The sequence below is a fragment of the Neophocaena asiaeorientalis genome, unplaced genomic scaffold (assembly GCF_003031525.2).
Source record: "Neophocaena asiaeorientalis asiaeorientalis breed wild unplaced genomic scaffold, Neophocaena_asiaeorientalis_V1.1 scaffold182, whole genome shotgun sequence".
Classification (NCBI taxonomy): Eukaryota; Metazoa; Chordata; class Mammalia; order Artiodactyla; family Phocoenidae; genus Neophocaena; species Neophocaena asiaeorientalis.
In genome coordinates, this window is record NW_020174648.1 from 896,690 (window position 1) to 922,003 (window position 25,314).

The 25,314-nt window shown below is 47.2% G+C and overlaps 2 protein-coding genes across 2 annotated transcripts in view; one reads left to right on the plus strand and one right to left on the minus strand.

The window, feature by feature from the left end:
- ACBD6 (acyl-CoA binding domain containing 6) overlaps positions 1-2,456 on the plus strand; it is a 223,215-nt gene extending 220,759 nt beyond the window's left edge. Inside the window, exon 8 of the mRNA XM_024758827.1 lies at positions 540-2,456. Coding sequence (XP_024614595.1) covers positions 540-694 — 155 coding nt within the window. The 3' untranslated portion in view covers positions 695-2,456. The remainder of the gene's footprint in view (positions 1-539) is intronic.
- Positions 2,457-15,373: 12,917 nt separating this feature from the next.
- The window catches only part of LHX4 (LIM homeobox 4), a 43,107-nt gene continuing 33,166 nt past the window's right edge, over positions 15,374-25,314 (minus strand). Inside the window, exons 3-6 of the mRNA XM_024758819.1 lie at positions 23,257-23,459; positions 18,502-18,656; positions 17,929-18,100; positions 15,374-15,768 (exon numbers count right to left, since the gene is read on the minus strand). Coding sequence (XP_024614587.1) covers positions 15,374-15,768; positions 17,929-18,100; positions 18,502-18,656; positions 23,257-23,459 — 925 coding nt within the window. The remainder of the gene's footprint in view (positions 15,769-17,928; positions 18,101-18,501; positions 18,657-23,256; positions 23,460-25,314) is intronic.

Consider the following 25,314-nt stretch of genomic DNA (forward strand, 5'->3'; position numbering starts at 1 on the left):
TCTTCCTGTGTCTTGTGTGATTGGTGCCATTTTTTTAAGGTTGCTTTAGAGGGATTGTCTGATTACTAGTCCACCTTTTTTTCTTTCTTCATTTACGAATTTTAAAGTTCAGTTAGTTACCCAGTTATCCCCTCTTCAAAGACAAAACAAAATCCTTTCTTTGACATTTACAGTATTTTGAGCCTTTTGACTTAGCCTACAAACCTATCATTTTGATCAAAGTAAATGAAATACTTAAACTATTTTTGTTCCTTCCCTTCATCCCATCCTGAAGAATAGAGTCCAGAAGCCTCACAATTTAAAAAAATGTATTTGTTTGTTAGCTTCTGGGCAACCACAAAGGCAAATTTCATTTTCCTAACACCGGCAAACCCACCATCACGGCGCAGTTCCGTTACAAGGCCTCGTCACCCCCAGCCACTGTCCCATCGCCCACTGTTCACGATTCCTTATTGCTCAGCACTTGCCTTTCCTGCTGAAGTCTAGTACTCTCTGTCTCATGGTAACTTGGTTTTCGTATTTGTCGATTTTCCTGTCAGCTGCTGCCTGTGAGTTTTTGGACATTGTTGAGCTGCTGCTCCAGTCCGGCGCCGACCCCACAGTCCGAGACCAGGATGGCTGCCTGCCGGAGGAGGCGACAGGGTGCAGAGCGGTCACTTTGATGTTACAGCAGCACACGACTGGCAAGGTTTAATCAAAAGACTGGAAACCCACAGTCTATAACAGCACAGGGCTTCAGTGGTGAAAGAAAACTTCAAAAATAACACTTCTTTTGCCACCCCTCTTTGGTATACACTGGCTAATAAAATCAGTTGTGAGAAACCGGGGTTTTGAAGTCTCAGCAATTCCTTCTACTTACATATATTCCAGCGAGTACCGTTTGGTGATGAACATGTGTTCTGTGCATAATACAATCCAATTCCGCTGAACGTGCTCTGAAATTTATCACTGTTCTAGAGGCTGGGAGAGGAGGAGATGCATCGTATTTCACAATATTAAACATGACTGCTCTTTTAAAAAACATAGAGAAGGGAAGTAGAACCGGCAGTACTACACTGACAGGGAAAGTTCCATGAAATCCCAATATGGTGGAGCTCACAGGGTCGCGTGGCATTTGGTACAGCTGGTCTGAATAAGTAGCTAAAACATCTATTCTTTTGTCAGACAGAATTGGGAAGATAGGAAAGAAGAGGGCTGTTAAGAAAGCAAAAGAGAGAAAGGGCAGAGTTTTGTCACGTAAGGGATATAGAAATCAGAGGAACGACCAGATTTATGGAAAAACCTCAGAATCTTGGACATTTTAGGACGGAAACACAGATTCTAGAAGAATGCACTGGTTAGGTCAGGATTCCTTAAACTCACCTTTACAAAACAGGGAGGAACCTCCCTAGGGCCCTTTTAATTGACTATCACGTTCCTGTTGCATATGGCAGCAGTCTCTGTAACTGGCTCAGGCCTGAACTGTTAGGCCTGTTTGGGTCTAATATGAAACAGCCATAATGCCCCAGTACTTAGGTGTGACTGAAGTTATTTCTGGAGCACTTCTGTTTTTTATTAAAAACATAGACAAGTACACCACAGGTTTTATTTAAAGGATAGACAAGTATGCCACTGGTGAAACTGGCTCCCTACATTTCCCCCTTTAAGCCTCAAGAACTCCATCTGGGAAATTCCTTGACATTTCTTATTATGTGAGGAAAGTAGATAGTTGTCATAGGAAGAGAAATGAAGAAACAAGTTGAGCTGCCAAGATGACCATTTAAAAGATAATTTTTCTAACGTGTCACTCCTAAGATAGCAAGTAATAAACTTGTTTAGTGGAGCCCTCAACAATGGACAAGAGTTTCATTAGCTCAAGCTAACCTGTCCTTCTGGAACAAGCCCCTCCAGAGCAGAAATGAGGCATATTACTAATGCTGCTTATTTTGTGATTTTTCTAACCTCTTATTTTCTGAGATGTAAACCAAAACCACTCACCAAGGTTATTCATTTTTTAAATGACTTCTTAATTATCTGTGGAAGTGATGAGCACGTTAGTACATACTGAAATGTTACTGTAATTCTAGCAGAGCTTTCTCTTCGTTATCTGTTCTTTTCCCACAGTCCCAGCTACATGGCAACCTACTGTTCAGCTAAATTCTCTCATGTTGCACATTAATTGAATGTGTTTTAAGTAACATTATTCATTAGTTACAGTAAAAGTGACCAAGATGTTGCATGAAGCTTTTAACTGATATTACTTTGTGCATTTTTCGGACATTAGCAAATCAAAAAGTGTTTATTCATTTTCAATTTACAGGGTAGTTATCTGAGCAAGAAGCTATCAAGGAACTCCTTTTTTCATTTCTCTTTTGTAATTCGACCTGGGTATGTATTAGACAAGTTTTTAATAAGCTGTTTTGCCACATCTAAAACAGGTTGTTTTTAAATAAAGAATGTAATTTGGTTTTTATTCATTTTATTGTAAGGTTTCACATTTGCATTGAAAGCTATCACTAAAAACAGCCATCGGGCTTCCCTGGTGGCTCAGTGGTTGAGAGTCCGGCTGCCGAGGCAGGGGACACGGGTTGGCGCCCCGGTCCGGGAAGATCCCACGTGCCGCAGAGTGGCTGGGCCCGTGAGCCATGGCCGCTGAGCCTGCGCGTCCGGAGCCTGTGCTCCGCAACGGGAGAGGCCACAACAGTGAGAGGCCCGCATACCGCAAAAAAAAAAAAAGTCATCAACTTAACATTTTCAAGTGCATTTTAAAATCAGGTTCCAAAATCTATACTTTTGTTGCCCATATCTGAATTTTCAAAAACCTTACTGTCGTATATAACAATCTATGGATCATCTTCCTGTGCCTTATTAAGGGGAAGATTTCATTCATAAAAGTCGGAGAAAACTGGATCTTGGTTTGTTTTCATTCCCCTTAAATTACTGAACTATTATGAAGTGCATCACACTTCAGCCAGATCATGAGTTCCATTGCCAAAGCTGCAGCGGTTACCACCAAGCAAAGAACATAAAGATCCCACAAGCTGCATGGCATGGGTTCAACCCCGATCAGGGATTGAACCCACGCCTTCGGCAGTGAAAGGAATTCCCTAACCACTGGACCACCAGGGAATTCCCTGAAGGTTCATTTCTAGTCATGATTCAACTAGAACTTCAGAATAATTGTTCAGCCTTTTTTTTTTTAATGTTTACTGGGATTGGGATTTTGTTTACCTCATCCTTGGTTCAAACTCTCTGATTTGTTATTTTTAGTGTACATGAGAATTTTAAAAATTGAGTCTCCATTGTGTTCCCAAACTGGAAACCAGTTGGCTTGGAGGCATCTTTAGGTAGTGGGTAACTAAAGACGTTTGTCAGTGTTGTGAATAGCTGCTTTTTGCTACTTTACAACTTGCATTTTCCAGACTATTTATATTTTACCTTTCTACTTTAACCTCCTTCTCGGTTCCACATTTATTCTATTGTCTTGTCCTCCAGCCACCTCTATAGATGTGTGTCTACACATAAAAACATACCTAACCCCATTTTCCTATGCCCTTAATAAAGTGAAAAAGGAAATTTGTTGCTTTTTCTGCTTTTTCTTTCCTGGAGATACTGTGATCAGAACAACGCTAATGGCTTTCTGTATTTAATATTTATTCAACGCTGTCATTTACTTTGCCCTCTATCAACTGATCTAAGAGGCCCTGATTGCCTTCACAGTAGTCTTGATACACACTAGTGAAAAACAAGGAATAAAAAGAGAATCATGTAAACAAACATTACAGAGGAGGCAAAGAAAAGCATCGGAATCACTGTTACCTTCAGAACTCTTGCTTGAGTCAGCTAAATCAGTGTTAACTCTCGCGGAGTTCCAGATCACTCTCCCCCTAGAACACAGTGTTGCGCGTGGAATTTTGAGCATCTCCTGAAGCCCATGTCTGAACTCCACGGTGGTCTGTGAGTCCCATATAGAACCCCTTTTTTCTGGCTTCTTGTTACAGTATTTCATTCTTGAATGAAATACAGTAATATGTTGACTGAACCAATTTTCACAGTTTTAAGTGCTTCTACCGGATGATGTATGGGGTCTTGCTGTGCCTATTTGAAAGAATGAGAGAAGTGCATCTTTTTTTTAAACCATTGGTCAACATTCCAACAATACACATACAGTTTTATCACTGATCACCACGATTGGAAATTTTTAAAGAGGCCCTGGCCAAAAAGTTGGACCCTGACCTATTTGACCTCTGGTTCTGCTGCAGGGCAGAAATGAGCCCACATGTTCAGTTCTGTGTGACTAATGATGGCTTTTTATATGCATTTAGCTCTTTTGACTTTTCAGAATGCTTTCACGGGCATTATCTAATCTGTCATCCCTCCACAGTAACCCTGTAGAGTAGGTAGTGCAAGGGCTCTTAAGGCCACTTAAAAGAGGATGAATCTGAGACATTAACAGGTTACTTAAATTGCCCAAAGTCTCAGAGTAGTAGTAGAGCCACAGTTAGGACCAAGTCTGCTGAATCTCAGCCCTTTATTAGACCACAGAACTCGTGCAGTTTTGAAGCTCCTCCTCCATTCAATCCACAAATATTCCTTGAGAGCCTTCTAAATGACAGGCACTGTTCTAGGCCACTGTCATTCCCTTTTCCCATTATCATGGAAATTTAGAAGTACTTATATGATGTTATCTCAAGATATAGCATAAGATATCTTGAAAAGTCTCACAGAAATTAATAAGTTAATAATCAAAAAGTAAATCTTTTAAACCTACTATAACTATGTCTCTAATAAAGAGATAAGAAGTCAGCCAACTGAACACATACTGTTATCTCTAATGCTTGTTAGGTAGAAGGGTAACAACCAAAGTATAATATCTAGAATCGTATCTATTATAGCTTTTTTTTAATGTTTCAGCATTTTCCAGCTAAAGGGTTGCCATAATCCAGTGAACCTTTCCATTAAATAGGGATTTCTTAGCTTCCTTCCAGGTTTAACTACTTGGCTATGGGTTATTATTCCGTGTACAATATGGCATCTCTGAGGATTAATGAACAAGGTGTGTGATGGGAACAGAGCTGAGCTTGGGTTGCAGAAGGGTTAGTACCCAGGCTAATATATGCTTCAGCTGAACATAAAGACTTTCAAATGCTTACTTAGCATTTAACAGTTGAAACATGAAGGCTTTCATCAAACTTCAGGTCCCTAAAAATGCCCTTCATAAGCAAATGTTTATCACAAAAAGGTATGTAACCCACCAACTCAGTAATGAAAATTTCAAGTTTAAATATTTATTGAGTGAATTTTAAATCCCAACCCCTAAGGCGTTTTGTGTCAGATGTTTCAATAGTAGTCGTAATACTATATTTCATGACTTTTAAGATGCACGTTTTTTCACATTTTAAAGTATCCAAAATTGGATGTCTTTTACAAACAATGCTATAGTTGAATTGGCAGCATTTTTTTCCTTAGTAATGCATAAGCTAATGTATCTTATAGTCAATACATCTTAACTTCAATGATGTTAACAGTAATCACACCTCACCTTGTATAGGACTTTATACACAAGCGTCTTAACTGAACCTCAGAATAATTATAAAAGTAGAAATAATTGGTATTTTCTCTATTTTACAAATGAGGAAATTGAAACTCAGAATTGTTAGGGAAAGTGTCCAAGGTTATACAAATAGAAACAGTAGAAATGCCCATCTTTATATAAGCTTTGTTATATTAATATAAAACACTTCAATATACATGATCTTATTTTTCCAGAATCAAGGTGATTTTCCAAACCTGTAATACCAAGTCCGAAAGTTTTCCCTGTACCACGTTATCAGGATGAGTGAAAATGAAAACAAAAGCAACCACACTCAGAGGTGCCTTATAAGGCCTCTTCATGGATTTTATATATACACATTGGACTTTCTCCTTATAGCATAAAAAGCCTTCAATGCAGTCTTTTATAATCATGTGATTTGAAAAATTATTCTGATCATTACTGGAGCTTTACCTTGAGCATCTTTAACTATTTCGGTAACCATACACAGCTACTTAATCAGAGGGGTTTAGGTCAAAGCATAGTGATTATCAGACAGAAGAAAAAAAAAGCCTCCCTGTTATACTTATCATGTAAAGTTTATTATGCACCAAGTATGATCAGTTTTTCAAATATGCATTAATTGGCATTACACTAAAGGACTGAACAGGAAAAGCGATTTGATCTCATCTTTATTCACTTACCCTTGAAATATTGTTGTCACGCTCCTACTTGAAAAGCAGAACTTAATGGCTTAATCCTTGTACGGATCATCATAGTTATTAGGAGTTCATAGTTTTTTATTTATTAGTGTTTTTACTTTCATATATATATTATTCAATTTTTTCTTTCCTGTGTTTTGTTACATCACTTTTTCTTCTCACAGTTATAAAATAAGTGATTGTTTTACATTTTTGCTCTCTCTTCTTTTGGAAATTCATGAACTGGAGTCATTTCTGAGGGCAGTATTCCTTCTTCCAGCAATAGAGAGCCCCCAGCCCTAAAAACCAGATCAGGATGTTCACAAGGTACATGCTCGTTTACACTCAGGACAGAATCTTCCTTGTTTCCTTCCTACATGTCTTAGAAGGAATGAACATGAGTTCTCAACTAGAACACTGAGGTTAAAACCAGAAGGGAAACATCCAAGGACCTGCCCCTATAACACGCATCTGCCTCGTAGTAGAACTCTAGGCACTCAGTGTGTGAGTTTCTCTTATAGGTGGAAAAAGACCATTTGAACCTAAAACTACTGGATGCAGTGGCTGAACTTAAAGGACTGTGAGGGCATTAAGGAATAGAGAGGTGCCTTTCAGTGGGCTGCCCTGGGCAGCAGCAGCAGCAAATTCATCATCCACGCTCAGCCAGGGTTTATTTTTCCTCTCACTTGTGTAGCAATCCCGGTTCCCATTTTAATGTTTAGAAGGTAAGTTCAGTTGATGGACACTTTGTGTAATAAAAAGCTCTTTTAAAGTACGTGCACACGTACACACACAGGATAAAAAGTGGCACCGCCAGTGCCCGTGGCTTTCACGGAGTACATTTGCAGAGCCCAAAGCTTAGTCCTGGATATGTTTATAGCACTTTAGCTCCGTTTGTGAGTTTGGAACCCTTCCAAAAAAAGAAGAGAAAGACATATATTATTGTTTATAATCTGCTTTATTCCGCCAAACCTTGACTGAACAGACTTGTGGATTGCTGTTTAAATCCCTCAGTGCCTTTAACTACCGATACAGAAAGTGGTTAATGCACATTCTAAACGAAGCTTGGCATCCACTCCAGGAAATCACTTTAATTGAGAAGCATTAAATGTTAAAATGATTCTGAAAAAAATAATAAAGCCAGCAACATACTGAGTATAAAAGTCCTGGCCCATCAGTAATACAGGTTCTTGGTTACCATATTCCTGTAGACTGAGCGAGCTGTAGTTTGACAAGTGTCAAAAAACGTGACATTCAATTCCCTGGGTCACAGGCAGCCCCCCCATCAGCTTGCCAGTGAGAAGACAACCTTCACCGTCTCTATTTTAGAGATGAGGAGAGAGCTGTCAACTTTATAAATGTTGGTTTTTCTGGAATAATATGCCAGTCCCAGGTGACTAAAATAATGAGATTGAACCCCAAAGTCCTTGCCTGGGCTTTCCACTGCTGTGCTGAAGCCATCTGTTGAAACCTATTTACCATTTTAATGGCCTTTGGGAAAAAATACTGCTCATTTCCAACTCCAGGTGTGTGCCAAGACCACTTTTGGGGGTTTATATTATATCTTTCAGGAAGCAATAACCAGCCTTTCCAAAATCCCCAAGCCCCTCCCAACCAACAGGAGATCCTGGTCCAGGGTTGGCAAGCAAGTGAGAGAAACATAAATCTTAGCAAACGAACAAAACAAAAACAAAACCAAAAAACTCTCCCCCAACTCTAGAGGCAGCCTCGCCTGTGTCAGCCTTGGAAGTTCTGACCATTTCAGTGGTCTGCTAGACAACCTGAAGGATGAATAAGTCACGAGGCAACCTTTTTCTCCTAGGAGCCCCTTCCATGAGAAGGGAAAACATGGTTCTGTCAGGGGTGGCCTGTGACTGGTCCGTTTAATTACAGAATAACATACCAGTTAATAACATACCTAAATTCAGTCTTTGTGTTTAACAGGGGAGATGGCCAAAGGAAGAATCACCAAAGGAAAGGGTTTTAAAGGAAAATCCTGAAGTCACATTGGACAAAAACCAGAGAAGAAAATGAAAGAGTGACAAAGGGACAAATGTTACATGCAGAAGCCATACCCCCTTTCTCTGACAGGATGTAATACACCCTCCTAGGGCAGCAGCTGATCATTTAGAAGACTTAATTTAATAGTTTGGATGGGTTATTTTTATTACTTCTTTTAGAATTATGATAATAAAAAGTTCCCTCTTTCCTAATGATTTGGCCCCATTTTATAAACTTTGTGGGGTTCTTTCCTCCCTCCTAACTCACAGGGTCTCCCCAGCAGCAGTGGCTGACCATTGCTTATTTCCCTGAGGCAGTCACGACCCAAATAAGCATCCAGACCCAGCTCCATCCCTCCCCGCTCACAGCACAGCCATAATGAGGAGAGGCACCAGGAGTTCCAAATGATAAAACCGAAATAGCCTTTCTAGGAGGCTTGGCAAAGGGATGCAACAATTTTCCATTTAGACTGTAAGGGACAATTTTTAAACTATGTCTCAAATATCAAATCTGAGAAGATACATTCAGATACACTGAGGATCACCTCTCACGATTTTACTTCTAGTTTGGCAATTGGTTAAAATTTACAACATACTGACTTGCCTTTGATTGCTTTTTATCCTTTTCTGATTTGAGCTGTATAGCTGGGAAAGAGGTGGAAAACGCTGACTGTTGAGCCTTTGATCTCCTGAGTTTGCGTCTTATTTCATTCTTTCTAGCCAGTGATTTCTTTCCTTTACTTGTCTTTAAACAACTGTCCTTTTGAAAAGCCACTGTCAGGAGAATCACACTGCTCAGGAGCTGGTCTGAAGTGACCAAACCAAAGGTAAACTTAAAAAGGACCACATCCTCCCTCTGCTTCCTTTGTGAGCTGAGAACACATTTCGTAATTCCAAAAAGTTACTAGATTATCATCGTGGTGGGAACTGTGTGCACTAGAGCACAAAGTGGAAATGGTCCAGTGAATTGTCAGCCTGATACACTCAAAACAATTGTTAGTGTATGGAAAGCAAAGACTCAGCATAAACAGGCTGGTGATGAGGGGTTTGAGAACACCAGACTAGAGACATGGTGCATAGGGCACACACTGGCAGAATTCTCAAGCCCTGTTATTAGTGCCTCAGGAAAACGCATAGCCTCTTTACAAACTTCCCTAACAACCACCCAAGGGACTGAGCTAGTGAAGGAAAAAAAAGTCCCTGTGTACCTCCTGTGGTCCTCTACCCACACCTCACTCCATTAGATGCTGTCACCTTCACCTTCCGTAGTGCATAGCCCGGAAAGGTTTTTTTGCCTTTCTCAGCCTAGTCAAGTATTTACCACCAGAGATGATCTGACAAAGGACCATCAACCCCTTTCCTTGATAGCAGAGATCTGAGTTTCCACTAAAAGACTTTTAAACCCTCCAAGAGGCTCACTGGACATGCTGCCCAGGAGGCAGCATCTTTCCTATTGAACTGGGTAGACTGCGGGGCACAGGTGGGTCTAGGACTTGGGTTGAGTCAGGACATGAGACTGCTCAGAGGACCAGGGCCCAGCCTCCTGCTTCAGACCTAAGCAAGTGGTTCTGGTGTGTAGTGCCACACACAGAATCCAATGGCAGAGAAGTTGGTGCTACCCACAGAGTCTGAGAATACTTCAGCAAGTACTCCAGGATAACTAGTAGCTAAACAGGTGATGAGTTATCTCTGCCCATTCTCCTCAGCCAGACTGTCAGCACTGTCCAATAGAACTTTCTGCAATGATAGAAACGTTTTATATCTGTGTGTCCAAATACAGTAACCACTAGCCACATGTAGCTGTTGAGCACTTAAAATATGGCTGGTGTGAGGAACTAAACTTTTAATTTTATTTAATCAATTTAAATAGCCGCAAGTGGCTAATAGCTACCGTCTTGCTCAGTGCACCTCTGTTCGGATCTTCTCTTCAACCAAACAGAACTAATCACTAATGCAGAAAGCACTCATTTTTCCTGGATGGAATCCCACCGCTAAAGAAATGCTATGACTTTAATTTTTTTTTTTTTATTAAAGAATCTCTGTTGCTCTTTCCACTCTAGCTAAACTTCAGGTCCTGTACACTAATAAAGCCTCCTGCAGGGAAAAAACCTGAATGGAGATTTTCCTGGAAAAGCTTGTCCAGGAGCCCTGATGAGGTGCTTCTATCCCTCTGTCCACCTCTCACCCAAGTATAGACATTTGCACATGCTTGTCTAGGGAGAAAATGTACACATATAAAGGACTTTAAAATACAACAGGACATACAGTAACTAAAATTTATGTGATCAGCAGGTTTTCTCTGCCCATTCCTTAAGCCTAGAAACAGAGGACGGGGCCCCAGAAAATTGGTATTAGAAAAATCAGAGAACTTCCTCTATCCAACACTTATACAGAGTAGTGCAGGTATTCACAGTTGCAAGTGGTTCTGCATTCAGAGTTGTATCTTGAGTTTCCTTCTGGTGATGAAAGGAACCCATGTCAGCACAGCTTTTTCCTATGTCAAGAGAAAAACTTCCAGAAAACCAAATGAAAAGCAAGACACGCTGGCTTCTAAAGAATTTCCATATTTATTGGACATAGCTTTACCATACACATCTCATGCCAACACACAGGAGGCACATACAAACAAACGCACCAGCTTCTGTGTTCCAAAGTCACATGGCAATAAATAAGGATGGGTGGGTCTTTTTTTTTTTCCTTTTTCTTTTTTTTTTTTTTCCAGGAAATGAGACTTCATTTCTTTTTAACTGTACAAAATTTACACTGCGAAGGGTGAGGGCAACAATCCAGAGCTTAGGGGATCTGAGGCTTTGAGGTCTTGAGTGCAAGTTCAGAGCAGCTTCTGGGATCCTGCAGCCCTGAACCTGCGTGCTTGGCTCAACACCGTCCTCAAGTGGGGAACGAACGTACAAATGCTTCTTGTCTCTAGGTGGGCAGCGGATGAGCATGGGGTGTCCCGCTCTGTCCACCTGTGCTCTTCCTCCCGGGGTGAAGGATGCTTGGCGCACCTCCCAGACCTGCAGCTGACTCCTCACCAGAGCTAGCAGCGTGAAACTGTGCTTTCAGTGTGGTCCTACCAAGCAGCGTGTGGATGGGATGACTTTGCTGCGCTCTCTCTTTTTGGATCCAGTCAGTGTGTTAGAACAGTTGGAGCGACGACTGTGAAAAGGGCCAATTGACCAACCCAAGAAAGAGAGAGGCAGTGATGTGCTTTTTATTTAGCTTTCAGCATGCCCAGAGCCCTTCAGCAGCAGGCAATAAAACAAAACTCATTTCCGCTTAATTGAATTTTTCTTCATCTCACGGTTTCCAATTTCTAAAGTGCAATGTTTAAAAGTGAGCCTCCTCGGTCCTTCCAGACCCTGCTGGCTGAGGAGGTATGGTCATTATTTCCATGGCTATAACCAAGTTGTCGTTATAGTGAGTGGCGTGCGGGAGCGGGGGCGTGCGGGAGGGGGGCCGGACGGTGCCCTGTCACACAGCAGCAGCTTTTGCTAAGCTGAAGCCTTAAACCCCTCCAGCCAGGAGGCAGTTGTTTCAGAATAACCAGCTCAAGCTTCAGAGACGGTAATGTCTTTTGTTTGTCAGATTTCTTATACTTCTTGCAAAGTGAACTTCATTGTGAAGATCTAATGGCCCCCAGGGATCTTACCAGATTTCATGTTTTACATTGGCCAAAAACAAACAAACAAACAAAAAAAACACCTTATTGAAAGACACTGCTAAATGCTTTTCTTCTGTCTTAATTTTATCCTCTTTTCCTGGTGTTTCATGGTATTAGTTTGCAGGAGTAATGTTATCAATGTGGTAGTTGATTTTCATTTTATATTTATAACTGTCAGATGAGGCAAGAAAGAGGAAGCACAAGGACAGAAAAGAGTTGGCCTCAGGGTGCACAGCAAGTCCCTGAAAGGGCCGGGATCCAGGCTTCCCCACAATGCGATTTACCCAGTGGCCAGCTTAGCCTTTGCATTTGGTATTTCCTCCACGGTCTTACTACTTTTCAGCAAATATAGATTCTTCCATAGCCCCACAGATCCCGTTTTTGCTTATATCAGTTACCATTGGAAACTTGGGCTTGTTTTTTGTTTTTTTTTTTTAAATATTATTCACTTGCTCCTGGATTCAGAAGCCTCCTACCCTCGGGTCCATCAGCCAAGCACTGCAGATAACAGTTGCTAGTAAACAGCTCTCCTAGAGCCAAAGACAGGTCCAAGTATTGTGAACGCCTCCAGAAGGTCTCATCTTGTTTTTAAAATTCATCCGTGTCATTTCGCAAAGGGGAAAAGAGCTTCCGTGTAACACCTTATACATCAATAACAGACTACTGAGCGATAGAGGAGTGCCTGGACCCGAATCTCAGGGTAGTTCTGTTCTTCTCCATCCCTGAGCCTCAGAAAAGCCAAGGAACCGTCTTGGCCTGCGGCTCATTGGTGGCACCAGCCCATGCATAACACTAATCCCACTTGCCAGGAGATCCACTTAAAATCTGAGACCGATTGTGACTGTGCTTCTAAATGCAGCACCAGTGTTTGCTGCTCTCTGGCGAGGTGGCCCTGGGGAACTTAAATCCAGCTCTCCTGGCTTTCTGACCAGGGCTCACTCAAGAGCTCTCCCAGCTAGCCAACCCCACCAAACCAAAGGAGCTCCTCCCGACATCATGACGTCACCTGCACTATTGACTGGGTTCCTCGAGAGACTCCTGTTATTGTATGAATGAGGAAGGCCTCCCATTTCTCCTGCCAGTGAATAGGGAGTGAGCACGATTAACCCATCTAAAAAACAAAAACTGGTCGATTTCATCTGGTCTCCAAAAGCAGTGCTACACAGGGGGATGTTCCCCCTTAAGGAGCCTGCTCTCATGGTACTGCACTCGCCAAAAATACGAAGCGCCTCTGACGCTTCGCCAAAAATACGAAGCGCCATGAGATACTACTCCAAGTAATCAAGCTGAGACAGTGGTCTGGGTGGGGCGGTTTTTAACTGGTTTTAACCCAGCAGTCTTTCTCCTGTGTTTTGTTAGCAGCCTGCTCAGAACAGTGAGCTTAAGAAGCTGTCCTCCAGAAAGATGGACACACGACTTGTTACCTTGTGTTTGTGTCTCCATCCCCACCCCGAATAGTCACATTATTGGGGAATTCCCCATAGCACAGAATTGGCCAGGCTTAATACACCATCATCCCTGCACCTGGAACCTCCGGCAGAGGGCCGACATTTGCAGACCCCCCAAGCAAAAAATCACAACAATCGAGCACATCAAAAAATAAGGGTACACTACAAAATTGATCAGAGAACAAAGATGGCCTGAAGGCTGACCCAGGAATTTACTGACCATATATTTTAAAGAAGCTTCACTGACCGTAGTTTAGTCCTGGAAAGGAGTTTACAAAAGATGAAGCATCCAAAAAAGGAAGTGTTTATCTCTTCCTTTAGTCTGCCTACCTTACGCCTAAATCTTTGCGGTCCTCAAAACCATTCCCGGAAGGAAGGGTCCTTAGGTGCTTTGGCCCCATCACTTGCTGTGAAAGAAAGGCAATACCATCTTACCCTTACCCACTCTGCTGATCTTGTTTAAGAGAATGGGAGGCCAGGAGAAGCAAACCACCATTTCCCAAGGGGACTGGAATAAATTCCACCTGGCTATATCCAGTATGCACATGGAGAGCTTCCTGATGGACAGATGTGTGGCATAAAGAGGGACTTGTAGCACCATTCGCAGCGGTATTTCCTGTAGAAGTGCAGTCTGTTGCAGAGAGACAGCAGCTCATAAAGCAGGGGTTGCCCTTGCCCTTGCCTCAGGCTTGGTGATGGGCTACTGCAGACCCGCAAGCTGAGAGTCTCTGCACTGCCACTGGCTGGAGAGCTCTGCCTTTCTGAGTGCAGAACTGGAGCAACCCAGGGCCTGGCATGAGTCCAGCCAGCAACCCAGAGGGATGCAGCCAAGGACCATTTGGAACCCTCTGGACAATATTAGGGCTGCTCCCTAAATGATTCCTCCCAACCAAGATAGGCCAAGAAGCATTGCTAGTGCTTGGAAGAGGCCAAGACCGTCCTCCAATTGAGTCAACTAGCACAGCAGAGAAAGCTCACATTTTTAAAGGGCTGAGGAGGGTTGGCTGCAGGTGAGCGGGGGCGGGTGGAGTTACAAGCTCATCTAAACCAAGTCCCTCAAAAGAGACACAATGTCATTTCGCCCTACCGGATGAGAACTCTGGGAGACTGGCATCTGCTGACTTGGCTAAACAGACTGCACTTTGGAATCCAAACGTCTACAAATGTTTTCACTGATTGTCGTTCTGTTCTCTCCATATTTTAGCTTTGATCATTTTGGAACCCACAGCCTGTCTTGTGGAATAAATAATACAGGCAAATTGAAAAGGCACATTGTGTACCAGGGGGACTTGTCATGCAGTCGCTGTGATGGTCCAGGGCCACTCAGCTCCAGCCTCAGAGTCACCTGCAATGAAAAGCACTTCTTGCCGTCAGGGATTCAGTGATATAGATGGGATTTCGTAAAAACCAAAACTGACCAAATGGTCTCCGGCATGTATTTCTGGGTAGGGAAGAAGTCATATTTTTCGCAGCAAAAAAAAAAGTAGGAGGGAGCATGTTTTCAACATCGAACTCTGGCCATCAAAGTTTTCCACTGACCTTTAATAAGTGACTTTTTATTTTGAAAATTAGGGTTCAATAAAAGTGGTCCAGAAATCACTTTTATCAATACTCAAGGGCCGTGATGCCTCTACCTCAGAAATCTCGGTTCTGGTGAGAGCAGTGGTTCGGGGGGGCATGATGAGACACTCCAGTTGGAGCAGAGTTCCCAAAGAGCAAGGTGGCCTGACACAGTCATGCCGTCAACCAAGCACTGTGCAGCCAAAGCCTGTAAGCAGGGCGGGGGAGGAGCCAACAAGCCAGCACCCTAGCGCTCTGGGCTCTGTGGCCCTGTGCTGTGTTCTGAGACGAGGCTGCTCTCCCAACACTTCCCAGGAAAACAAGCCCTAGTGGGGTCCCGCGACCTCCCCGGGATCGGCAGAGGACTTCCATTGAAAATAATGGAAATTCACATTGGCGCGCTTTTGATCCTTAAAAGGCAAGTCTCTTTTGATCCTTGAAGATATTCTGTCAAGCCAGAGGATGGGTAGGGTGGGGAGGAGAGGTGCTTAAAAAGGAGGAGGATCCATTTCATCGAGCCAAGAGGCTGGGCTAGTTGGAAAGTCGGGATAGCCTACACTGCTTCCTGTGGAGATGTCAGAGGTGGGTCCCCCAGCCATGGCTCTCAGCGTCTGGCTTACTCCCTGCCCTGCATGCGCAATGATGCCCAAATTACTGTCCACCGTGTAATCCAGCCCATTGAGCAAAGGAGCGTGGGATGGCAGGGACGAGATGGAGGATGGAGACTGGGGGATTCCATAGGGGCTCCCATCCCTCAAGTCCTGATAGGATTGTCCTGTCCCGTCCATGGAGAAGCTCCCATTCATTAACTGTCCGCCTGTAACGTCCCCCACGTTGCCATAAATCCTATTGGTGTGGCCAAGTTCTGAGAGAATTTGATCCTCTGTGGACAAAAGAACGGAGATTTATTGTCAGCCGCCAGGACTCCGGTGGTCCCCTGTTCTTCACAACCTAGGAATACACACGACCAGGAAAGAAGCCCAAGCATGAGCCAGACGCCAACACGTCAGCCTGGCATCCAGAGACTGACCCACGTCAAGGGGAAAAAACAGAACCCACACCTGCAGAGACCAAACGCCCAGGTCCCAGAAGGCTGGACAAATGTTTGGTGAGTTTGTTGGTCCCATGTGTGCTCAGGTATGAAGATGGCTACACTGAGGAATACGAACGCCTGAGGTTTGGTGGGTCATATGTTCTCCACATCACAAACGGAAGAAACTCTGTACTAACAAGATTTCATCTGAAAGTTTTCAAGCTGAGAAAAGTGCTTGGTTCAGTTAGTTGGGAAACAAGCAGGTCCATGCGGTCAGGGGGGCTGAGGACCTCTCTAAGACATGTGTACAAAAGCCTTCTGGTCTACCTGGGAAAGAGGTTCAATACTAAAGTACTTGGTTTCTCTGTGTACCAATAAGCTCTTCACTGGGGACAAAGTATTGGACTGATTAAGGCAAATGACCTTCTTGTTTTATGAAGAATTTCATTAAGGGGATCTAATGGAACCTTTGCCACCTGGAAGAATTCCTCTCTCCAACCGAGGTGAGCAATTTTAGTCTTAAGAAAAAGAAGATTATATAATTACCTGGAGAGACCAATGATATGTCTGGGGACCCACCTGCACCCAACAGAAAGGAGCTATGAAACAAGACTTAACAATCCTGTATGTTCCAGACATTGATTTCAGCAGCTTAGAGGAGATTAAGTGGCTTTCCCCCTCCCCCGCCAAGAGGCCTGGAAGGTGAGCATAGGGCCCTTGAACCCTCCCCAGGGCCCCACGGGCAGACCTCTGGGCTGAGCTACAGTCCTCTCAGGACATCACGGTCCTGGCGGGCAGCTCATGCCATCTGCTGCCCCACAGACTTCCTTTCTATTCCCACCTGGGCCTGTGCATCCATTCCTACCAAGGCCACCCCAGAGTGGACTTCAACACCCATCCCTTCTGACGACCTGCCCTAGGCTGTCCCTCACCCCACCCATAAAAATGAAGAGGGGGAGGGGAGTCATGCCCTTTAGAGGGGGCAGGGGTTGAAGGCTCAGCTCCACTGTAAAACGGCCATTACCTGGCCTTTTGCCTACACCTGTCATCCCGTGCGACCAGGGCCCTCTGTGGGAGCCACAGGCTCCCTAAAGGGGATGGTCGTGTCTTCCAAGTGTGAAAATGTGCTGAGTTTTCCCCAAACACATTCACAGTCAGTTGTGTTCGTGGATCCCCAAGAACACTGTGAGGTGGGCAAGGATGTGGTTATTTCCCCATTTATAGATGGGGAAACTGAGGCTCGAGAGAAGTGAGTCCGTTTGACAGAGCCATAACCAGAAGCCAGATTTCTGATCCCCCAGCTCAGGACTCTTCCCTTCGCCCCACAACAGAAGACCTTCCACCTTTGAGGACTCATTGCATGAGAACCGTTATGGCTATCTGCAAACAACCGAAGGATCCAAAACATGCAGCCGTTTGCAACTTTGCTGACGCACAAATTTGAATATAGCGCATGCAGCAAAGCGCGTGTGCTGGACCGGATGACAGGAGCGGTGGGGGAAGGGAATTTCAGAATGAGGCCGGTCCCCACCTCACGTGCACTCACAGTACTGACTTCCCGGGGCAAAGGGCCCGTTCAGCACATCCTCCCACCGCCAGGAGAGGAGGGGGCTCACTCTAGAGGGTCACGGGAGGGAGGCCAGTGCCCCGACCGAGGGGAGAAGTGCAGGAGGGAGGGCTCAGGGTGCAGGCAGAGACACAGCTGTCCTGCACAGCTGCGTGGGCTGGTGAGGGAGCCCCGGGCCGCAGGCAAGGAGGGGAGGCCTTGGGGCCCATGGGCCTGGGAACCCGGCTTCCATGTGTCCGCAGCAGAGCTCTGGTTTCCTCTGCCCTGTCCCCTCTGGAAGGGCCACTACCCTTTCCCCCCTGCCCTTTACCCCAAGTTGCAGGGAGGGCTGTGTTCGGGAGGGAGGTGGCCAGGCGTCCAGAAAGACCCCTCGTGAGCATCGGGGATGAGTTTCCCAGGGGCCTCTCCTAGGGCCTGGGCCTCACCCCGGCAGCCCTGCTCACCTCGGAAGCTCAGCTCACTGTCACTAACCCCACAGTCCTCTGCCGAGCTCTCCTTCTCCTGTTTGCTGCCTCCCCGGCTCCTCTTGACGCTCTTATAGAACTGCCCCCAGCGGTGCCGCCCCGCGTCCTTCTTCAGCCGCTTTTCCTTGGCCCTTCTGTTCTGAAACCAAACCTGCCACACAAGCACAAGGGACAGTCTCGGGGGCCGTTCACCACGAACCCAAAGCCCCCAGGGCCCCTGAGACAAAAGACAAAGACCGAAGCCTCAACAGAGCTCAGGGCAAGGAATGGGACGTGCCCACCACTCCCCCTGCCTGGGCCTCAGGAAGCTGTCTCTGATTCAGCAAATTTCCGGGGCTTGTGGCCCTGAGCCCAACTCCCCCAGGGGATCAGTGACACCGTTGATGAGGTGCCACGGTTACCACTCCCGAAGCCTCCCTCACGTGGAGGGCACAGATGCAGGGACCCGCAGGACAGCCTCCACCCCTGCCCCAGGACCGGCCTGGGTGGCGCCGGGCCTGGGATCCCCGGTCAGCAAAGGAGGCCCGGGGGCCAGGGTGGCTGGTGTCTCACCTGTACGACCCTCATGTCCAGGCCTGTCTCCGAGGACAGCTGCTCCCTCACGTGCCGGGCAGGCTTAGGGGAGTTCTTGTAGGCGTTCTTCAATGTCTCCAGCTGCTTCGCCGTGATGGTGGTCCGGGGTCGCTTAGCTCCGGCCTCTGAGTCATCTGCAATGAAAACCACTTCTTACTGGGTCCAGCCCATCTGAAGCAGCTGGGTCTCAACCCGCCTTCCTCCTATTGCCTGCTATGGGCAAGAGTGTGGGAAAATGGGAGAATACCAAAGGGGCGTGGTCCCAAACCCCAGGGAGCCCACAGGCCCTCTGAGTCACTGAAAAGTGGGGACCATGTCCTCCTTGCCTCAGCTCCCTGCCTCTCCCCTGCCAGCCCAGCCACACAGGGGCTTTCCTCAGACTGAAGGTGTACCATTCCATGCGTTTCCCCATCATGACAAACACTCTGACTGGCCAACCATGTGAGTTACTGCCAAGGCTGCAAAGGTGAAGGAGTCAGAATGAAGTCTGTGCTCTGGGCTGCCCCAGATGCCTGCCCCTCCTCCCATCAGGAAGGTCCGTTCCCCCAGGTCCCACCCACGGCTTCGCTGCCTTTCCACAGCCCTGGGCTCATAGCAGGGGTGACCTGTACATTCACCCTTCACCTAAGCAGTGTTCATAAATTATGGGTCAGAGCCCACTAGTGTGAAGTCAATTTAGTTGATCGCAAACTAAGAGAGGAAATTAAATGGATGGGATGGAGTGAGATGGGATGGGTTGGGATGGGATGGACGAGGCAGATGAGAGCAAGTATTGTCTCATGAAACTCGATCAATGCTTGCTGTATGAATATGTGTGCTGAGTTGAAACATAAAATGAGTCTCTTACTGTAGATCATAGTCAAAATTTTTGGAAAAACACTGGTCTGAAGAGTGTTCAGGACAACATGCTGACTGTCTTCAGTGGATTTTGAGCATCAAGTTCCTGTGGGTCAAAGGCTGTTTATTCTCAGTCAGAGTCAGGCACAGAGAGAGGCACTGGGTGTAAGCGGTTTGCTCCTCTCCCAGCACTTAGTCTTACTTCCGTTCTCTGCCTAGCACCCCCGGAGTCAAGCAAGAGGGAATGGGCAGCTGCGTCTGGCCCTCTGGGTTCTTTGTGCCCCTCCCACATGTGTACTTTGAAGGGGGTCTGCTCCATGCCTATCTTCCTGCCTTTCTTCCTTTCCACCCAAGAAAACCCTCTCTTAGGAACCACAATAAAAATAGCTAATGTTTATTAAGTGTTTACTGTGTGCCTGGTGTTGATCTAAGAGCTTTATGTGCCTATGAGCCTCACAACAATTCTAAAAGGTTTCTCTTGGAGTCAGAAGACCTGGGTTCACCATTCTCATTGAGTGAGTGACGTGGGCAAGTCCCCTCGCCCCTCTGAAGCCTGGGTGGGTGGCACGTTGTAGGATTAAGTCATCCTTAATGACAGTAAGCCCAGGCTCACACTACGATCGATCGTGCACACAGCGGAGGGGGGACAAGGCCCCCAGTCCTCTCTCCTCCTTGGGCTGTTTTCTTCCCCAGCAGAGCACTGTCATCGTCAAAGCCCACCACTCAAGTCCCTCCCTGGGGTCCTGGACGCAGGACCAGGAGGAAGGATTCCAGAGCCACTGAGGCACACGCACTGAGGAAAACCTCCAAAATTCTTTAAATTCTGTCGTTAGGAATCACTCCCGTCTGCCCGTATTTACAGAGATAAGAGCACGACAGAACTTGATGCAAATACGAAACAGTGCACTTTAAAAGTATCCATACGGTCTTTACGTACAAAATTTGAAATGATAAAACCACCCAAAATGTTTTCAATTCATCGAGAATTGCTTAATTTCAAAATAGGTTGGCCTAGTGCAGTAGAGATTGTTCTCACCACGGCCAGATGGCAGCGCCACTGGACAAACCGCTGTCATCCTGGGCTGGTGGACCCTTGGTTCCGCATGCCTGGCTACGTACGCGGAACTTTCTTCTTGTGATTATGGGGACTATTATGCTGTTATTTTAACATTCACTGTTATTATAATTTAAAATCTTTTTTATATCCTATAACAATATCATCCAAGTATTCATTAAGTAGCGGTGGCAGTGCTCGTGCTGAGAAATGTACCCGAAAATCAATAACTTTGGTACGGAAGTTAAATGTGATAAAATGCTATGAGGAAGGCCAAGCAAGACCATGATACCCTAGGCTGTTAATTTAGGAGAGAGCATCTGGGAGAGACCGAGATAGTGCTGAGAAAATAAAAAGTAGCATTAAGGCAAAGATACACTTCACTGGTTATGGATTTATGTGCTCCCAGGATACATGCCCGCCCCTCGACTTTTTACATTAATTCCTATGGGAAAATTAGTCTTAAAATATGTTAGTTTTGAATTATGCAGGGTCTCCTAGCAGTTGTCCCTGGCATAAAATGCCACCTCATTATATTGAAAATGCAAATATCCAGGGAGACTAACAAATGAACAAAGTCATTCACACCAAGATACAAATAGCTGATATTCAGTCTTTTGGGTAGCACCAGCGAGGGAACCTAAGCCTGAAAGAGGGTTTAGATTAGCAAGGGAGGAATTAAAACATAAAAAGAGAGAGCCAAATGCCCCACAGCAGACCAAGGCCCCTGCTGCACCAAGGAGCACCCAGATTTCAAGGGATGGAATGGCTGCTGCCTCACTGACAGTCAGAGGCAGGAGGAACGGACCAGAAACACTGTGTAAGCCCCAGCTGCTGGCAAACCTACAACAGATCTCACCTACTGTTTGCATTTCTTTTCCACGTTGGTCTCTCCCTCGTGGAACGTCCCATTCCACAAGTGTCAGCCTCTGGAAACCTCAGGACACAGCCCTATGTGACAGGCGCTCTGACCCACCCCTATGGAGCTGAGATGCCGAGGCTCAACCAGGTACACAACTTGCCGGGGGAACCCCCAAGTTAGTGCATGACCCGGCAGAGATGCCCACCAACCTGAGGCCAAATTCGGTGTCTTTCCACCATCCTACAGAGGTCTGCTGCGAGGCAAAGCATCCTCGATAAGAGCGTTAGCCCCACTGGGTCATTCTTGCCTCCCCAGCTGGTCTCCCCTTTCTCTCGACCCATCCACAGCAGCAGTGGACGCCGGGCTGCACGTGCTCAGGGTCTAAAGGAGGCCTCTGACTGCGAGAAGCAGCCACTGGCCCTGGGGGTGGCCTGCATCCTTGGGGTCTCTGGTGAAGGGCATCAGAGTTGCACAGGCAGCTTGGGCTCTCTGAGTCCATCTGCGCTGAGGGTTTATCCCTAATCTTCTGTGACACCATAAGTGACTCCAAAGTAACTGCACCAAGTGAGTTTTAAGGGGCCAGAGCAGATTAATACATTAAGGCAAAGAGCCTGGGAGCAGGTTTGCAGAGGCCCCAGAAAGAGGAGAAGAGACTGAAGGGCGGTCCATGTCAAACGCCAGAACTCTGGGGGTGGGGGCAGAAGAGAGAGGAGGCCCTGCCCCGCAGTCCCTCCCAGCCTGAGCTCGGTTCCCGCGGCCTCACCAACACAAACCCTTGAACTGCATTCGTTAGCAAAAGACTAATTTCTCCATGCATTGATCGTATCTATACAATATATATGTGGGGACCGAGGAAAGACCTGGAAGGAGATACATGAAATTGTCATTCCTTTGTTTTTTCATCAAGTCCAGAGCCATCAACAAAAGTGTTCCGCAGTAACACCCTGAGTCGAAATAAACTCTAGTCAAAGGCAAATGACCTTGGATGTTTCACGAGTTTGTGCACCTGAGATTCCCAGGTTGACTTTGGCCAAATGCCACATTCAGGTGGAGGGCACAGCCGTGAGTGAGAAGCCTGAGGTGAGGCTGCAGGAGGTGCGGAGTCAGGCTTGGCTTCCCTGCGTGGAGCGCTGGGGATTTGGGGGTGGGGTCCGAGCCCTCTCTAGGCCCTGGGAAGGCCCAGCAAAGACCTAGGGCTGCCCAGGAGCAAGGCCTTGGAGGGCAGGAGCCGCTGCTGCCCAGGCCGCCCCTGTGAAGGCAGGCTTTCCAGGGTGGTTACTAAAGGCTGGGGCCCGACATCAGCCTCCGCCTGTGCTGCGAGCTTCTGTGCAGACCGTGCACAGGGCCCTGAGGCGGCCAGGGAAGGGTGGCGGGGTGCATGGGAGCAGATGGTTGAGATGGTTGGGTCTCCCTGAACGAGGAGACTGGCTGAGCATCTGCTCCCATATGAGGGGCTTGGGAGACACAAGAGTCGTCACCCCTAAGTCCCTGCCCTCGAGAAGCCCACAGTCTGAGAGGGGAAACACAATACAGTTAACTGAAAACCGAGCTGACCCGTTCCACGGGTGACCTAGGCCAGTGCCAGGGCTCCTGTTGGCCGAAGCCTCTGAGGTGGAGAGGTAAATGTGCACCCCGATATGTGACACTGATGCGCAGCTCCACTGCAGACGGAGCACCCTCCCAGCCCCGCCCCAAGCGAGAGGCCTCGAGATGATAGGCACGAGGTCCTCAGCTGCTCCCCAGCCAACGTGCTGGCGCTCGAGACAGGCAGGCGCTCAGCGGCCGGAAACCGGTTGACGCTTCAGTGGAGCAGCGAGCGCCAAGGGCTGGGGGCTGGGGGTTCCCCCTCCCTGCAGGCATCTGGGAAGGTTCTAGAGGAGGCAGGGGGCGAGCAGGGCTCCGAGGGGTGGGCAGCCCGGACTCAGGCAGGACAGGGGGCACGGCCGGCACGGACGCCGGGGGGAGGGGCCGCGCTGATTACCGTTCTGCTTGGCCGTCTCGTAGTCCTCCTTGCACACCAGCCGTCCGTCCTCCATGAGGTAGAACTCGTCCCCCGTGGCCAGCTGCCGGTTACAGATGATGCAGGCGAAGCAGTGCAGGTGGTAGACGAAGTCCTGCGCCTTCCTGACCACCTGGGTCGGGGGGATGCCCTGCTGGCAGGCCGTGCATTTCGTGCCGAAGCGCCTGTAAGGGCAGCGTGGCGTGAAAAGATTAGAGCGCACGGCAGGGAGGCGGGGTCTGGTTTTGCGCGCACTTTTCATCTGTCCCTCCCCCACCCCACCACTCCGGGGGGGTCCATGGGCCTCCACCCCTGGGCCACCCAACTGTCCGATTAACAGCTCGTCAGTTCACCCAGGGCTGTAGGGTTTTCCAGGTCCCACTGAGCAGGCAGCTTCGCCCTCTGCCTCCTGGTTTCTTCAGCTTGACGGTGAGGCCTAGAGGACCAGCCCCACGGGGCAACTGTGTGCACCCATGTGCATAAAGCATCAGGTGAAACGCCTCTTCCCGTGCTCCCCACGGGAGAGGCCCGTGTGGCTGGGACATGCCACATGCCAGGGTCCACACGGGGCTCCGGAGAAATCACACTTCGGCCGCAGAGCGGGCCTCTCACGATGGGTTCTCTCTCCTGCCTCTCCCCTCCATCCGGCAGACACCAAATCCTCTGTAGCAGACTCCGTCCCCTTCCCACGCACAGCCCCTGAGATGTGAGCCTGGGAATCTGCGTTTTATACCCCTGCCACCATTCGAGGTGCGGGGCCTGCAGACCTCAGTTTGAAAAATGCTACCTCAGACCTCTTCCCATCAATCCCTTTCTGGAGCAGCACCGAGGCAAGAGGAAGGTGCCCACCACCCAGGCCCAAGATTGGGAAAAGAAGAGAAGTAGACTCATTGCAACTATAGTCCAGCTGGGTCATTTAAGCCCCGTTCCCTGTCCTGGCCATACACACAGAGCCACGCCAGTAGTCGTAGAGGCCAGAGGGGAATTGGGGGCCAGTGCAGATGTGACGATGAGGCGGAGGTGCGTGGGGGGCTCTGCTGCAGGAGGGAGGTGGGAGGGTTGGGGAGGAAGGGGCAGAGTTTAAAACAGCAATCAACCTAATTATTCATGACATTTCACACAGCAGAACTTTATCTTCTTCAGGATGAAAGACTTTGCCTAATGGATCTGGGGAAGGTTTGATTTTAATGGTCCTTTTAACTAATGCTTATAGGCAGCCTGATTTCCCCTGAAAGGACAGTACATATTTCATCCCCATTAATACCAAATAAATTAATTATGGTCATGGCTATCATGATGAATCCCAGATTAATGCAGAATGATGGGTCTCTTGTGCAGTAATGATACCTGCCGGGGGCTGCAGGGGCCTGGAGCAGGCACGGCCAGCTGCGGCTTCAGCCTCGTCCCGGGAGCATGGGGTCACAGAGAGAAGTGGGGTTCTCTAAGTCTAGATGGGTAACCCCGAAAGAGCCAGGAGCGTGGCCCCAGGGACTGCTCTTCTGAGACGAGATCTGAGGAGGGTGTCAGGGTGTGAGGGCCTGAGCTGTTTGGCTCGGAAGGACCCCAGGCTTCTGAACTCCTGGAGTGCCCCTCGGTTTTGTGAGGACGGTGGCATGCATGGGAGCAGGCCTCTTTAGAGCAGGGTTTCTCAGCCCGGAGCTCAGGACGGGCTCTGTCAACTACCCCTGAGTTTTTTCAAAACTGTGCATCAGGAGGGGGGGCCTGGACTTTCAACACATTTTCAAAGGGTTTCAAGGGTTTCACCAGATTTCAAGTCCAGGACTCAGAAAAGTAGAGATCAAGTTTGTTGAAAAATAAATCAGTGAATAAAGAACCATGATTTTAGAGATTATGCAAGGAGATGGCTAAATCTGAGAATGGAGAACAAAGTCTACTGTCAGTCCTAGATGGTTCTGAACCTCCCAGACTGCTTCCACAGCTGCTGTCTAACCATGCCGCCTGTATTAGAGAGGAAGGCAGGCAGGCCCAGCTTGTGTGTGTGTGTGTGTGTGTGTGTGTGTGTGTGTGTGTGTGTGTGTG